Source organism: Odocoileus virginianus, chromosome 17 (genome assembly GCF_023699985.2).
Source record: "Odocoileus virginianus isolate 20LAN1187 ecotype Illinois chromosome 17, Ovbor_1.2, whole genome shotgun sequence".
Lineage (NCBI taxonomy): Eukaryota > Metazoa > Chordata > Mammalia > Artiodactyla > Cervidae > Odocoileus > Odocoileus virginianus.
Window position 1 is genome coordinate 41,483,006 of NC_069690.1, and position 15,873 is coordinate 41,498,878.

A 15,873-nucleotide genomic window follows, 5' to 3' on the forward strand; every position below is an offset into this window, starting at 1 on the left:
CTTCCTCTACCCAGAGCTAAGCAACAGCATCAGGTCACCCAAGAAGAGCCAGCAGAGGTGGCTTGTGGCAGTACCTGCCTCACAAGGATGTGACTTCGGCCGGCAAGGACATCCCGGGGCTAGGAGGACTAGTGGATCCCACAGAGGTCCTGGGAACTGAGCCACGGTGAAGCTCAAGTTGGGTGAGCTGACAGTGTCACCTCAGGAAGTCAGCTGTGGTAGGACCACCCTCAGTAAAGCGCCGAGGAGCTGGGGAGGAAGAGAGGGCGTCACCTCTGAGCTAGCAGTGCCCAGGACCCCTCTGGGAATCATTTCAAGTTCTCTGCTGAGGGATGCAAGCTTGTTGACAGGCAGCATAACCTGGCTTTTCCCAGGTAAACACTTATTGCCTCCACCCCACAACCAAAAGCACTGCCACAGGACCCCTTGGGTATAAATGATCCCTTTTATTGTAAGTAATGCACGACACTGGCCTGGCTTTGCACTGCAAGCCCTCGGTCAAGATATAGTCAAATAACTATGGCTGCAGGTTCTTCTGCACGTTCCACAATTCAGACTCACAGAGCTGGGGTGGGCAGGAGGGCAGTGGAGAGTGGACTGTCCCCAGCCCTGGCCTCTCCATGTTGGGTTGGCCAAGGCCGAAATACCCCACGGAATGATAAGCAAATGGTGGCATGGCCCTTCCCACAGCCAGCCTGGGGCTGCTAGGAGATGGCCCTTCAGATCCTTTGGGCCAGGCCATCCTAGGCCCCACAACTTTTCATCTGGATTATTTAATTAAAAAAAAAAAAACAATAAATTAAAATTAAGCAACAGCTTGGTCCTGAGGATGCTGAGCCAGCATGTCCACAGTTTTTGGCACAAAAAAAAAAAAAAAAATCAGGGTCTTGTTTTTTTGGAGTGTAGGATTTGTTGGCTTGTTGGCAAATTCATTTTTAAGAACACATTCCCTGTGAGGTAAGACCCCGGGGGTGGGGCTCTGTGAGAGCCTGAACCTGGGACAGAGTCGTCTCATCTGGCACCGGCACCACTTTCCTGTTGGAGTCGGGGACTGGGGATTGGGGTGTGGGCCCAAGAAGAATGCTACAGCCATCAGGACGGGGTTGTGGAGAGGCCGAGCTGCCAATCAGCAGCTTTGGTCGAGACAAGGGGCCAGTCCCCTCCCTGGGCAAGAGCCGAGGTGGAGGCAGGAGCATACACTCACTGTCTTCAGAGGGCCTGGCTGGGGTGCCTGATGGAGGCCCTTGGGGGCGAGGATGGAAACAGAGGCCCAGGCCCAACTGGCACCGTGCAACACACATTCCTGCAAAACCAGCTGCTTTCGTTTGATCTTCTCTCTCTTGAGGCGTCCATCACCTGTAACAGTCTAGAATTGATATATATAAAAACCATCAAATATGATCTGAGATATAAATTAACAAGTACAAGGCCTCACATTACATGATGTGAAAAGGCTAAAAACAGCGATAGAAACTACATTCATAAAAGTGCATCGTCAACATACAACGAAGGCTTTGGCTTGTTCTGGTGCCCGTGGGGGAGTGGGCATGGCTGGCAATGAGCTGCCTGGCACGAATCCCCAGCTCCTTGGAGACACCCATCCCTGGGCACTGGCTTTTTTTTTTTTTTTTCTCTTTTAACAACAACTCCCAAGGAAACTGGGTGTTGAGAGGGAGGAGCTCTAGCAATAGGCACATTTTGGAGGGGAGGGGCCGGAAGAAAGGACCAGCGCCCAGGCTGAGGTAAGTAAGGCCGACTCTAAGCTGCTTGAAGATACTGGCTCCCCGAGCCCTGCTGCCATTCCACCCCCAGGGGAGCGAGAAGGGAAAGAAGCTGAGACCTCGTGGGGATGGGTGAGGCTGGCCATGGAGGAACAGAGCTGGAGGTTCCCGACACAGGTGGTGGCATCACACAGGCTCTCCCTTCCACCAGGCAGAGCTCTGGCCTAGCAGGTCACAACCCGCAGACAGCCTGATACAACTCCCCGGCTCTGCGGGACGCTCCACTCAGGGTAGCCAGCCGGCTCAGATGCCCTCACCGTATTGTCTGTCGTCTTCTCTGCTCCAGTGGGGGAAGAGGTGCCAGCCAGGAGCACAAGGCCTGGGGCCATGACCCTCAGCTCTTTCCAATCTGGCCCAAGGCCCCAGCCCACAGCAGGGGTACTCAGAGCCCAGAGGGCACACGAAGTTGCCAGTTTAGAAACTGGGTACAGCATAAGAGTGACTCCAACTTGTAAAACACAAACAATTGCATTGACAGAACTGGGTCTCCCCTCAATGGGGGCAGTTCCACATCTTAGGCCCCTGCTTGAGGGTGTGTGGTGGGGGGGCAGGGTCATTGGGGCAGGCAGGACAGGCTCCTCCTTCCCTGAATAAGGCAGCATAACAGTTGCTTCATTCATCTTTGGTAAAGGACAGGGGCTGGCAAAGCTGGCCTGGGGCTCCAGGGAGAGGGCCGCCCAGGCCTCTGCTCTCCATTGGCTGTGGGGTGCTGGGCTTTACCTCAGGCTTGGGTGGGCTCATCAGCCCAGAGATGCCCTGGTGGTCTCCAGACATGGGGAGGAGAAACAAAGTAACACTCTGAATGAAAGTAACACTATTCAGACCCTTGTGTCCATCCTGTGCCCCAGACTCTCTGGGGTCTGGTGCTGATGGCCATGTCAAGACACAGCCCCCAGGGTGGGGCCCTGGGTGCTTCGCACACTGTTCCAGCTCCTTCCCCTCCAGGCTGAGCTGAGGACGCTGGTGCTTCGGGTCTGGCAGGCTGGGGGCTCCCAGTCCATGAGGCTGCAGCCGCCCTCCCTGGCCCCGGGCCCCAGCAGCAAAAGGGCACAGACAACGCTGGCCGGACTCAGCTCCGTGGTCCATGGCCCAACTTTGCTGAGCCCCTCAGCAGCCCCTCGCCCATGCAGAAGGGGCGGCCGGCAACAGTGTGGCCTTGAGAGCTCAGTACACAAGCTGTGCAAAGTGGTGTGTGAGCAGCTCCTCGGCCGAAGGTCTCTGGCGGGCCTCCACAAAAATGCGCCTCAGGAAGTCCCGGCCGTGTTCAGAGATGTGGGAGGGCAGCTGAGGGTTGGTGGGCTGGGTGGCGATCTTGAAAATGGCGGCCATAGCTTCATACTCTGCCCAAGGTGGTTTCTCTGTCAGCATCTCCACCACCGTGCAGCCCAGGCTCCTGGAGAGAGAGAGAACCCCTGCGTCACCCAACAGCCAGCCCCAAGCTCCCAGTCGCCCCGCACACAGTTGTGAAAGGAGGTGCCTTTCTCGAAACACACTGAGGCAGGATGGGCCAGGCTGGAGGTGAACACCCTTGAAGAGGGCCCCCACAGCCAGAAGAGGTTTCACAGCCCCGTTAACTTCTTCCACATGGGCTTCGTCAACCTGCACCCACCCGGCTGCTTCCTGATATCGGGGGAACCACTGAGCATGTGTAGAAAGTGCTCTGAAATAACGGTACTGGTTTCCTACTGCTGCTCTAACAGTGACCATGAACCCAGTGGCATAAAAAAGCAGCCTAAGTGCATTACTGCTGTGGAGGTCAGACGTCTAAGGGCAGTCTCACTGGGCTGAAGTCGGTGTGCCACTTGGGACAGTTCCTTGTGGAGGCTCTCAGGGGAAAGCCCGTCTCCTGGCCTCTTCCCACTCTTAGAGGCTGCCTGCGTTCTCGGCTCATGGCTCCTTTCTTGTCTCACTCCAACCTCTTGTTTCCTTTGTCACACCTCTTACTACTCACTCTAATCTCCTGCCTCGCTTTTATAAGGACCTTTGTGAGTATACTGGGCCCATCTGGATAATCCAGGATCATCTCCCCATTTCAAAAATTCTTAAAAATCATGTCTGCAAAGGCCCTACTGTCACATTAGGTAACACTTACTCATCCCTTTGGGATTAGGATATGGACATCTTCAGGGACCACTATTCTGCCCCCCCCCCCCCCCCCCCAGTAACATTCTAAGAGGAAGTGATGCTCTCATAACTTTCAGGCCCTTTCAGAGGATGGACACAAAATTAGAGCAGCTGCAGGCCATCTGAGCACTAGGAGAGGGAACTGAAGCCTACTACTACTGCTTAGATATCCATCCAGGCCTTCAGATGGGATCCGAGTTCTTTCAAGCATTTAGCAAACACCCCAGGGATGTTTTCCATGGCCTAAGCTCTCAGCAAGAATAGTTGCTGTTCAGAGTGAAAAGACAACACATCTGCTGTGTGTACTGCTGCAGACACTACCACCCCTGCCCACATGGAGCCTGCAACCTGGCCTCACTGGCCAGAGGCCAATCCTCACTCTTGCCACACTGCAGAGCCCTCAGCCCCATTTCTAAACTGGAGCCACTATAGCCCAGACCAGGAGACGGGGGTCCCAGCACATCCCCAGCACACTCACCACACGTCTGCCTTCCTTCCGTAGCCCTCACCGCTGATCACCTCGGGGCTCATCCAGTAGGGAGTGCCAGTGACTGAGCGCATGCCCGTGCCAGACATGCAAATGGTTTGCAGGCGCTTGCTGGCCCCAAAGTCCCCCAGCTTCACATTTCCAGCAGAATCTCGCAGGATGTTGGCTCCTAAGGCATGAAAGAGCAGAGGCTGCAGCCCTGGACCCCTGGCACTTGCCGCCATCCTCCTTCTGTCCCTCCCTCCCAGTCCAAAGGGCTGCTGGGTAGGATGGGGGCCTCATGAGCTGGAACTGAACCACACAGAGCTAACAGGCTAGTGGTGGGAGGCATCTACAGCAGCGAACAGTCATCACCACAGCTAGCATCTGCAGAGCCCTTCGCTGTGTTTTTCCAAATCACTGAACTGATCTTTACACCAGCCCCCAAGGAAGCCATTAGGATTTCACGTTTCAGAAAGTTCACAACAACCAGGTGGAGAGTCCCCGAGTTCCTAGGTCATGGCGAGCCCACAGCCTGCCCCGCTCACCCTTGATGTCCCGGTGAACAATCATGTTGCTGTGCAAGTAGGACATGCCTTCCAGTATCTGCCGGGTGTACTTCCGGGTCACGCTCTCTGTCAGAGCACCATAGGCCTTCAGCTGGTCTTTCACTGAACCCTAAAGTCACAGGAGTCAGAGCGGTCACTGTAGGAAGGAGGCGGGAAGAGGGCAAGGCTATTTCCAGCCCCCAGTGTTCAGCAAGGGAGTGAGGTCCAGTCCCCATTAATGCAGGCCAGGCACCATGCTAAGGGCCGTCAGGCAGCTTGGAGAAAAGTATGAGACAGCCCTTCCCTCAAGCCAGGGTGACCCAAACCCAGAAGGGAGGTCTGTGTGCTCCAGGTAAAGGCAGTACCTACTGGATAGTGCAGCTGCCCTGTAAGCCTCAGGTCAGGGGAGCCTGGGACAATTCTCACCCCACAGCATCACTGCAGCCAGATGCAGGGCCTGCTGACTCCATGTCCTGCTCCTGCCTCGCTTTTCCCCTGGAGCCTCTGGACTCTCAGGTAACCAGACTCATGTCAAAGGGACCCCTCCTCCACAGCCTCAGCCCCACGACAGTCCCTCTCTTGCATGTCCGCCTGCGTCACAGGGCACATACCCCTGGCATGTACTCCATGAAGATGGTCAGAGTCTTCTCGGCGCGGTCCCGCAGGCAGCCATAGTACTGCACTATGCGCTCATGCTGCAAATTCTTCAGCAACTGGATCTCGCACTCCAGAGCACTCACCTCCTGGGAAGGGGCCCAGTGGTCACCGAGGCTTGCGGGCCTCAGTTCTACCTGCCTGGCATCAGCTCAGCTTGCCCTAGTCAGTGGCCTCAGAGGAGCCCATGTGCCGTGGGAACTTCAACTGGAGAAAACAGGGAATGTCTCAACTGTCTGGCCCTTGCCCACAATGCTGGCTAAGCTGTGGGATGGGGCATTCCCATGCTGGAAGACAGCAGACGGTGGGGTGGGAGATGGATTTGTGGGCGCAGCTAAGGAGTTCAGATAACTGCTGAATTTGTCCACTCAAACTGGAGTGAAGGCCACAGCCAAAGCTAAGCTCCAAAGACAGGCTCCTTCCTGGCTCAGGGGCTGGGAAAGCGGCATCTGTCTGCTGAGGTGGGGGGCAGGAGCTGCTTGTGTGGCACTGGCCATCCAAACCAGTCTGGGCGGCTAGGCACTTTGACACCAACTAATCTCTTCCTAGGACTGGGGTAGATGGTAAAGGAGTTTGGGAGGAAGAATGATGGGAGAAACAACCTGTAGCATCTCAAGCAATTAGTCTATGCAACAAGACAGGCATTTTGCTGAGAAGGAGGAATTGGAAGTCAGATCGTAGGGAAGGCAGTACCTTGCTTGTCTCAGGACTGTCTGGGTCAAACTGCACCTGCTTGGAAGCAAGTTCTCGTCCTGTGTCCACGTCATAGCACAAATAGACCCTGCCAAAGGCACCCTGGCCTAGGAGCTTCCCCCGGCGCCAATTAATAGGGGCACTGGGAGCTACAGGAGAACAGGAGGAAAGAGCATTAGAGTTCATGCACTTATTTCCCGATATCCCACCTCATTGTCCGAGGGCCCGAGCTGCCCCTCACCAGGTGTCATCATACCTCAGCACAGCATCTCCACCCTCACCTGGAACAGGCTCAGGGCCCTGGCCAATCAGACCTCAAGGCCCATGCCCTGATAAGCAGAGGACTGGCTAAAATCACAGTTAAATGCTTATCTGAACTGATCAAACACCTTTATACTTCCAAGGCCCCCAGACAGCTCATTATGTCAGGGATTAAGGAGACTGCTCTTCATTTAAACATGGAGAAACTAAAGGCCAGAGAGGAGTGGCTCATCACACAACAGTGGAGTGAGGACCAAGGTCCAGGGGATCTGCTGCCCCCTCAGGCTCTTCCCCTGGGTACGAATGGGCCAGGGTAGGCACCCACCAAGCCCGACAGCCCAGGGGACTCGCTGGCCCCCAGCCCTGAGCATCCCCCAGGCAAGCCCTCCCCAGCCAGGCCCACTCCTCACACTTGGTGGGCACACTCCTCTCCTGCACAGAGAGGGCGTTCTCGCTGTCGGCGCTCCGCAGGCGCCCTCGGGGGTCCAGGTACTGCACTGCCAGGCCCATGTTCTCGCCGTTTGTGCTCAGGGAGCGGCTAGAGGGCACCAGGGTGAACAGGTTGCCTTGATGACGCCGTATTCGGGGAAACGTTCTTCTGCCTGAAGGGGTGCAGGGGCCAGAGTAGAGCAAGTCAGCGCCCTGACCGCAAGGCCAAATGTGCCAACCAGGTCATAACACCAGCTCCAGTCCATCTTCTCTTCCCTCCCACCCGACTCTGGCCAGAATGGCTGATGTCTCAAGCATCCTGAGGATCAGGACAAAAGCAGGAATCAGCAAGCAGCCAGGGGGTTTAGGGAAAGCCAGCCAAAGGGAAAGTGCAGGGCTGGCCCTCATGCCCCACAACACCCGTGGGGCCAATCCATGGCTGCTCTGTTTTCCTTGGCATCTTAATCCTACACCTCTGTGGAAGCTCCATTCCGTTTGCTGCCTGAGGCAGAAGAGGGCAGTGGAGAGTCGATGCCTGGAGCACACCGTGCCCTCAGACAAAGGACTGATTTCCTGGAGGCAGTATCCATCTACAATACCATCCTCCTCTTTTAAAAAACCCTGACTCTACTGCGTCAAGCCTGCATGCAGTTCCTCAGGAATAAAGGAAACGTGGGGCCTGGACTACCTGGGCCGCCCCGTTCCAGTAGCTTCTCCTGGCAGAGCGCTCACCAGCCCTCCTGAGGTGGCCGGCAGGGGGCAGCGCGGAGGCACACTCACCGTCACTGTAGTCCTTGTGGTGCACGGACACGTGGTAGCGCCGGGGGTAGGTTCCACCTTTGACCCCTTTGTCATAGAGCTGAGTTTCCCGATCTGAGGAAAGACAGGGGTCAATGGCTTCTCGACAGGCCCATGTGAGCCTCCAGGTCACCTGAGACCTCACAGGAGCAGGACCCAGAAGATTAAATACAACCCTGGCTTCTCTTACCCCCTGAGCCGTCCAGGGCAGATTGCCGGCAGCCCTGCCTGGACACCTTGCAGTGCTTACCCAGGCTCTGGAGAACTCACCCGAGAATTCCTGTCTGTTGTCTGGGAAGCTCTGGGCTCGGGACATTCGTGATTTCCGGAAGGATGGGCTAGAAAAACAAAATGAATCACATAGCAGACTTCAGGGTCCCTCCAAAGCAGCTCACCAGGTCAGAGGGCAGGATACCCAGACACACTGCTTTTTCTGACTCCTTCCCACACATGTCATTATATGGTAGGAAGCAGAGTTCAAGAGAAGCAGACCTTTTCTAAGCTTCCTACTTTCTCTTCACTAGTCTGAGGCCCACAGCTGACAGGACCCTGCATAATGAGGCCCTCCAGTGCTCCCGAACCTCCACGGTGGGGCAGAGTGCTGGATCTTACCCTTTCCTCCCACTCTGGGAACAGAAGAACTGCGAACGATCCCTTGCTCAGGGCAGTCACAAAAACAGTAATAACATCCAGGATCTTCCTTTCAGACTAATCACCACTATCCCCTCTTAGAGATATGGAAAACTGAGGAACAGAGAGGTTAATGGACTTGTCCAAAGCTATTCGACTAATATTTGGTGGGGTTGGGTCTATATGGCTCCAGGTCCCATGAAGGGAAGATGAAAGCTCTGACCTTCGGTTATGCTGGGCCCCAAGGAAGTAAGTCCAGGTCACTGACTCCTAAGGAGATGAAAACAAACCACTGGAGGGCCAGAGGAAAAACTCAAGAATCAAGAGTCATCTTTACAAGCATCCCCGTGAGTGGTTCTCTTCCCTCATGTGTGAGTGCCTTTGGAGAAGACCAGAACTCAGAAACTCTCAAGGCAGTGGTACAGGAACTGTCCTCTACTTCCCACCTACCAGACTTTCTGTGGTCCTGCCCCACACCTCCCGCCCCCACCAGCGTGGCCACAAAACTCAGAAGAGAGTTCAAAGCCACAGTCAGTCCCTGTCCTGGAAGAGCTCTCAGTTCGCAGTAACAACTCTGGCACATTTACCAGTGCCTTCTTGTTTTTCTGCTTGGAAAGCCTAAAATAAGGCTGCAAATTGAATGCCAACAGCAACTGTGACTGTGTTCTATGACGCCTGGAGGGAGACCACACTCACCAGAGCACGGGTCTGTTAGAAGAGACACAGTGCAGATCTGGCCAGGGTCACAAGGTGATTACCCGTGTGAGCAATTAATCAGTTCCACAAAGAGAAGAAAATCCTACAAACTGTTCGGTAGCCTCTGACCACAGCCCTAAGCCAAGCCAGACATGGTCAAAATGTGTTCCTGGGCATGATGAGGTCAAGGAGAGAGACTGGCTGGATCAATGCCAAAGCCATCTCTAAACACCCCTGCTGACTGACGAACCAGCTCCACAGACTATGGGGTGTGTAAAGGACAGCACTTGTTCCCTCCCAAAGTGTAATAAGAACACAGCTGGTGTGTAAGATTACACATCAAGTGGGCAGTGTGGTAAGCCAGGCAGTCTGGATTATTTTGTTTTCAGGTTTTTATACCCCAGTTTCTTATTCCACCAGAAACACTTGGAGAAAAGAAAAAAATGAAAGTAAACCTACAGGTGATAATTCAATTTTGTCCCCAAAACACTGAAGGTCCACTGCTTCTTAGTCTAGACCTCAGCAATGAGGCCAGGGGTACAATGAGGCCAAGGGCAGCATGTATTATGTGGGAAGTCAAAACACATAAAAAGTGCTGGAAACAATGGAGCAAGCATTTATCCATGTGAGCTGCTACTGTGACCTATTACATCCATCTAATTATACAAACAGAACACTCTCCTTGGAAAATTAAGGAGAGGGCTCGGAATGCTAGTGAGAGGTTTCTCTCCAAAAGCATGAGGTTCTAGACATGGGCGTGCAGACCAGTGTCTAGTTCAGGGACACACACACTAGCTAACTCTATTTCCTCAGCTCATCAGTTCCAAAAATGCCTGTGCACCAACTCCCGAACCAGCCACAGTCCCATACCTGTCTGCTGACCTGTCCAAGGACTGGCAGCTTCCTGACAAGGAGTTTTCAGCACTGCTCAGAGGATCCAGCATCTGCAAGGCAAGGCATACAGTAAAGCCCCAGCCCCAGCTCAAGCCAGGTACCCAGCCAAGACCAGCAAAAGGTCCTTTTTTTTTCCCCAAAATATGAAAGTGCCCTTTCTCTGCCTGGGCAGTGGGAAGAATGGTTAGGCAGGTACCGTTCTCCCCCACAGTCTGAAAGGCAAGTTTCCAGGAGTGAGAAAAATGCCTGGCTGGCATCCCAAGGCGCTCTGCCAGGAGAGCAAAGCAGAGATGCTGCTTCTCTGGTTGGCATTTTCTTGGCTTGTGAAAGCTGAAGCCTGGTGCTGGAGACGGTACTACCCTGCAGAGGCTTCCAGTGTGTGTGGGCAGCTTCTGTTTACACTCCATAATTTATAATTTACAAAGACAAGGAGTGTCCTCGTTTCACAGATGAGCCACTGCAGGTCTGGAAAGGGGAGGAGTATTGTCTGAAGTCATGAAACAAGTCAGTGCACAACTGACACAAACTACAAGTTTCCCAGTTCCTGGTTCTCAGGCAGGGCCAACAGGTAGCTATGTGAGTTGAAATATTTCTCTGGCCCTTGGTCAAATGCAGTAACAAAAAGCCTTCAGATTAGCCTTTTCTCCAACTGATCTCCCTTCATTTTGCCTGGGGGTGGGGGGCAGTGAAGGGGTGTGTTCACTGTCAGAAAATTCATTATCTGAGATCCAAAGTCAAGCATTACATAGGGAAGCAGAATATCAGAACTATGAAAATCCATGAACAACTTTTATAAAATTGGTTTCCAAGTCAAATGATCTCTTCCCATTTAATGCTGGAGACCATCTCACCTATAATTTCACCCGTATATTGTCATATGTGACTTTTCTTAAACTGCCAATCAAGGCAAATTAATTGCAAAGTAAAATCCCCCAAATCTTGCTAAGGAGATAGGATTTCCCCAAGTGGATAAAACCAACATGGGAAAGAATTGCTCCCAATCCAGAAAGTACATATTTGGCAAAGTTAGATCAGATAACAGAAGAGAAAATGAGCAAGAATAACAACATGACAGGTGTGATGAAGGAGGAAGAATACCAAAGGTTCAAGAGAGGCCATTGGAAAACACAGTGAACCCCGTGAAGGTTTCTGTTTTTTGCTGTTTTTTTTTTTTTTAAAAAGGACCCTCTTTTAGGGACTTGCCCTGGTGGTCCCGTGGTTGAGACTCCGTGCTTTCGCTGCAGGGGGCATGGGTTCGATCTCCAATGGAACTATTATCCCATATGCTGCTCGGCCAAAAAAAACCACCCTCTTTATAACAGTGCTGCAGAAGTCAAAGGGAAGAAAGTTACGTTGCATTAGCAAAATTCGGTTATAAAAATCAAGCCAAAAAAAAACACCTAGCCTGAACCATGCTTTGTTCATTCTGAAAATTAGCAAATAGATGCAGCCATTACTCAAATCTGATTAAAGAAAAAATAAAACAAACTTATCTTAGTTCCACTTTTCAAGAAAGTCCCAGTTGGATATTCTTTCACTACATACCATGCTGTTTTGGTCTCTGTTGAGTAGATTTATCTTGAATGGCCCATTACCAGCAGCAATTTTCCACTAAAGATGCGGGCACTGAGGAAGGACCTAGTCATTGCCCTGCTGCCACCTTCCATGGCCTCTTCCTAAAGGCCTCTCCTCACTACAAGTCTAATACTCCCATGCCTTCCAGGGCCATGAAGGTAACGGAAAGAAGTAAAAGGACCAGGATATAGGACCATGGGGAAGGACAGAGAGCAAAGGCAGTCAAACTCATTAACAACCTCTGAGGCTTTACACCCAAGTTACCCCTCGTACAGCTGATGTCCGGAAGCACTCTGGTTAGAGAAAAAGGAAAGGATGGTCAGTAAGATAACCAAGAGAGGACTCTGCAGATAAAAGTACTCTAGGTCACTGTTCTAAACATCAATTTATCTGGAAGGCAGGACTACAGAAGAGAGCAGAAGCAATGTAAAACTGCTTCTCATAGCCTGTACAAGTGAAACAATGCTGGAAAAGTCATAAGAATCAGTTTTAGGAAAAGTTGTAAGAATCGGTTTTTTTGGTAAACCCCCCATGTGTTGGTGCTGGCCTTCTACTGGATGCTTTTACCTTTAAGACACTTCCCCTTTCAAGAGCAAATTCCAAAAGTTTAGAAGACGTATCTTTTTCTTTGCAATCAAAGCAAGCTCAATGAAAAAAACTTCAGAATGAAGCCAGAGATCTCATTCTTGCCGAGTTCACTAAGCCAAAATGACATTTTCATGAAGTGAACCACAAGTTTAAAAAGCTAGCCATCAAAATGGGTAAGATACTGTGGTGAGCACACCCTAAGATGACCCCCCAACTCCCCGCCCCCCAGTGAGTCACAATCTTTCATAACTCCCTCACCTGAGTATAGGTAGAACTTGTAATTCACTTCTAGTCGATAGACCATGGCAAAGTGGATAGGACATTCATTCCCCTAATAGTGTTATACTACGTGAGACTCCATCTTTGCAGACTGGAGCAAGAGACTCTCCTGGTAGCCTGGAAGTGAGAGGGCCACACCGCAGGGAACTGCAGGTGGCTTCCAAGAGCTCAGAGGGGTCCCTGGCTGACAGCCAGCAAGAAAATAGGGGCCACAATGCTACAGCCACAAGACACTGACCAACAACCATGTGGACCTAGAACAGAACCCCAAGCCTCAGGAAGAAATAGAGTCTGGCTGACATTTGATTGCAGCTTTGTGCGACCCTGAGCAGAGAACCCAACGAAGTCATGCCTGGATCTTAGACCCCAGGAAACGATAAAATAATAAATGTCTGCTGTTTGTGCTGCTAAGCCTGTGGTTGTTTTATATAGCAACAGATAACTAATATAGTTGTCTAATATCATAAAAGTTCACCCAAAGTAGCCAGTCCTACTTTGGACTGGTATACTCTCTACCTTTCATAAAGCAATAGCAAAACTAAAAGCTGGTTGATGGAAAAGAAAAAAAAAAAAAACCTGTGTGTTTAGGATTGGTCATATGTTAAAACTCTGCTGCAAGGACAGGTGGTTGTAAGGAAGTACACAAAGAGCAGAGTGGTGTTCTGCAGTTTGCGTGAGACCAGTGAGAGGACCACAGAAGAGGGAAAAGCTGTCAAACGCACGTCTAGCACCGAGGAGGCGAGGTAGCTTAGATCCTGTCTTTGGTGAAAGTGAAGTTGCTCAGTCGTATCCGACTCTTTGCGACCCCATGGACTATACAGTCCATGGGATTTTCCAGGCCAGAATACTGGAGTGGGTAGCCGTTCCCTTCTCCAGGGGATCTTCTCAACCCAGGGATCAAACCCAGGTCTCCCACATTTCAAGTGGATTCTTTACCAGTTGAGCCACAAGGGAAGCCCAAGAATACTGGAGTGGGTAGCCTATCCCTTCTTCAGTGGATCTTCCTGATCCAGGAATCGAACTGGGGTCTCCTGCATTGCAGGCGAATTCTTCACCAACTGGGCTATCAGGGAAGCCCTGTCTTTGGTAGGAATTGATATTTGGCCCTTAGAAAGGAAATATCCATACCTGGGCGGGCCTGGTTTACAGAAGAGCTACTGGATGGGACTCAAGTCCCTCACTTGCACACCATGCCCACTGAGGAATCCCCATTATAACCTTGGTCTGACACCTCCCAAGACACACACCCTCTATATATAACCCAGGCTGTACTCACGCACTGCTCGCTGGTCTCTGGTATGAACTCGCCCTCGCTGTTGATGCTGGTGTAGGAGCCCTGCCGGGCGATGCGCTGCTGCCGCTCGGGCACATAGCCAGGGGGAGGTGAGCTTCGGCCAGGGTTCTGGGAGCCTAGAGCACAGAAACAAGATCCTTGACGGGGGACAGCCCACGACCCACAGCATGAGAGGAGCAGACACAAAGCCAGCTTGGATCCAGCATCTGCTTGGTGGTGGAGAGCCCATTTGGCTCTCTGAACATCCTGGAAGAGAGGGCGGGCCTCCTAGCAAAGTGCTGGGGTTGAGGGAAACTTCCTGAACCAGGCAGCTTCTCCCCCTAATCCAAGGACCCCAAGAAGGAAGAAAACTCCTTAAGAGAAAAGCCAAAGAATGGTGGTAGGCTTGCTCTTTGAAAGACAGTCTTTGAGGAGTTTAAAACTACTATTTTCAACGTCCTTCAAACAAGTGATTCCTTCATTCTTCTACACGAAGTCACTGATTCAGAATATATGGGTCATTCAGTTTGTAGGGAAGATATTTTAATGAATTCACCACCAAGAGGAGTTGGTATTCCAATCTCTTGTTGGAGGCATCAACTCACACTCTCCCCAAGAACCACCTGGATTAGTTATCGCAGGTGGGAAGCACCTGAGACTTTTGGTAGCCTGGCTTCCCCACTTGACTCTAAAGCAGAGGCTAGAAACCAAACTGCTCTGAAAACATGTGTAGAATTATGCTGGATTTCCACTTTCAACACCTCACTCACAGCTACAAATTCTGAGATAAGGCGGTGCCTAAACCATGCCTTTCAAATGATCTCAAACAACCCATGGAAGAAAGAGTCTGCTCAAGCTTTCTAAGCCCTGGCAGAAATTGATGCTGCTCAGAGTAGAAATTTAGAAATACTGTGCCATCAACTAACAGAGCAAAGAAATCAGTCATTTTCTTTTTTTTTTTCTTCTAGTCACCCGCATGGGGGATCTTCGTTTCCTGAGGAGGGATCAAACCCACACAACCTGTAGTGAATGCACAGTCTTAACCACTAGACCACTAGGAAAGTCCTCCTTTTCTTTTTTATGCTCTCTTGCTTTGCCTTTAATTCTCACAACACTCCTACAGTGAAGGTGCACTATGTTCATCCACTGTGTGCAGAAGGGGAAGCCAAGGCCCAAAGTCATATAGTGACTCAACGGTGGTGCTGCAGCCAGCAAACAGCCTTTGTGACTCCCAGTACAGTTTGGGCAAGGCCATTTTGAGACCATAATTTATTTCCAGAAAGGGTAGGCATACCGTTCAACACAGAGATGGAAAGCAAAACTTCTCCTCAAGCTGGCCAGGCCATACACTCCCCAGAAGCAATCCAAACAGAGGAGCTGGGGGGATTCCACCCATGGGGGAACGCGACTGCCTTTCTGCAAGGAGCAGGAGCAAGGCTAATATGGGGATTCCTCGACAGCACAAGAGAAACACAGGGTCACATTTTACATCACTCAGATCCCAAGCTGTTCTGTCCAGGGTCACTTGTAAGCTGGATGCAAGATGCCAATGGAGGACTCAAAGGCAACAACAAGATGGAGGTAAGAGGAAATCAAATGGGAATAAGAAAGCTACTCCATTTTTCAGAGGGTCAGATGGCAAAGATCCAGGCAGCTGGCCATTTCCCTCCCCACTGTACCATAAAATTACAATGTAACCATGGAAAAAAGATGGCTTTCTTAAGCCTTACCATGCCCCAAAGCACAGTTCACATTTTTAACACTTGGCTTACAAACATTAGCCAAGTGCCTGCTTCCCACTTCCGGCCTTGGATAACATTCTAGTAGCCCACAACTCCTGTGGAAATCCAATCCCTATGTTAGCAACAATTTGTCAGCAGCAGAAGCAACCTCAAGAGGTAAGCAAGGTATAGTGAGAAAAGCCTAAGCTTGAAAATCAGATGTGCAGAGGTTCAGAGCAGGCTTTGTCACTCATTAGCTGAATGATTTAAACTCTCACCTAAATTTCCTCACGAAAATGGGAAGAACTCTACCTTATTGCCTTTTTTGGAAATTATAAATGAAATGTGGCAGCACCAATACACACCCACATGCCAGAGTCCCATTTGCTTCCTTCATTGTGTGGAGGAGGCAACGGGTTAGACTCACGACACATGCTGCCATTCCAGCGGGCCTTCCTGTGCC

General features: G+C 51.3%; 1 protein-coding gene across 4 annotated transcripts in view; it reads right to left on the reverse strand.

Moving 5' to 3' along the window:
* Nucleotides 1-1,396: 1,396 nt before the first annotated feature.
* MAP3K3 (mitogen-activated protein kinase kinase kinase 3) overlaps nt 1,397-15,873 on the reverse strand; it is a 58,038-nt gene continuing 43,561 nt past the window's right edge. For 2 of the 4 annotated variants that reach the window (XM_020875241.2, XM_020875243.2), the window contains 10 exons: nt 13,693-13,826; nt 9,963-10,024; nt 8,025-8,092; nt 7,737-7,829; nt 6,938-7,129; nt 6,267-6,415; nt 5,531-5,662; nt 4,920-5,049; nt 4,384-4,561; nt 1,397-3,174 (listed from right to left, as the gene is read on the reverse strand). In XM_020875241.2, the coding sequence (XP_020730900.1) occupies nt 2,946-3,174; nt 4,384-4,561; nt 4,920-5,049; nt 5,531-5,662; nt 6,267-6,415; nt 6,938-7,129; nt 7,737-7,829; nt 8,025-8,092; nt 9,963-10,024; nt 13,693-13,826 (1,367 nt within the window). In that variant the 3' untranslated portion in view covers nt 1,397-2,945. Of the gene's footprint in view, nt 3,175-4,383; nt 4,562-4,919; nt 5,050-5,530; nt 5,663-6,266; nt 6,416-6,937; nt 7,130-7,736; nt 7,830-8,024; nt 8,093-9,950; nt 10,025-13,692; nt 13,827-15,873 lie in introns of all 4 variants that reach the window. The other 2 variants (XM_020875240.2, XM_020875242.2) reach the window with 1 other exon arrangement.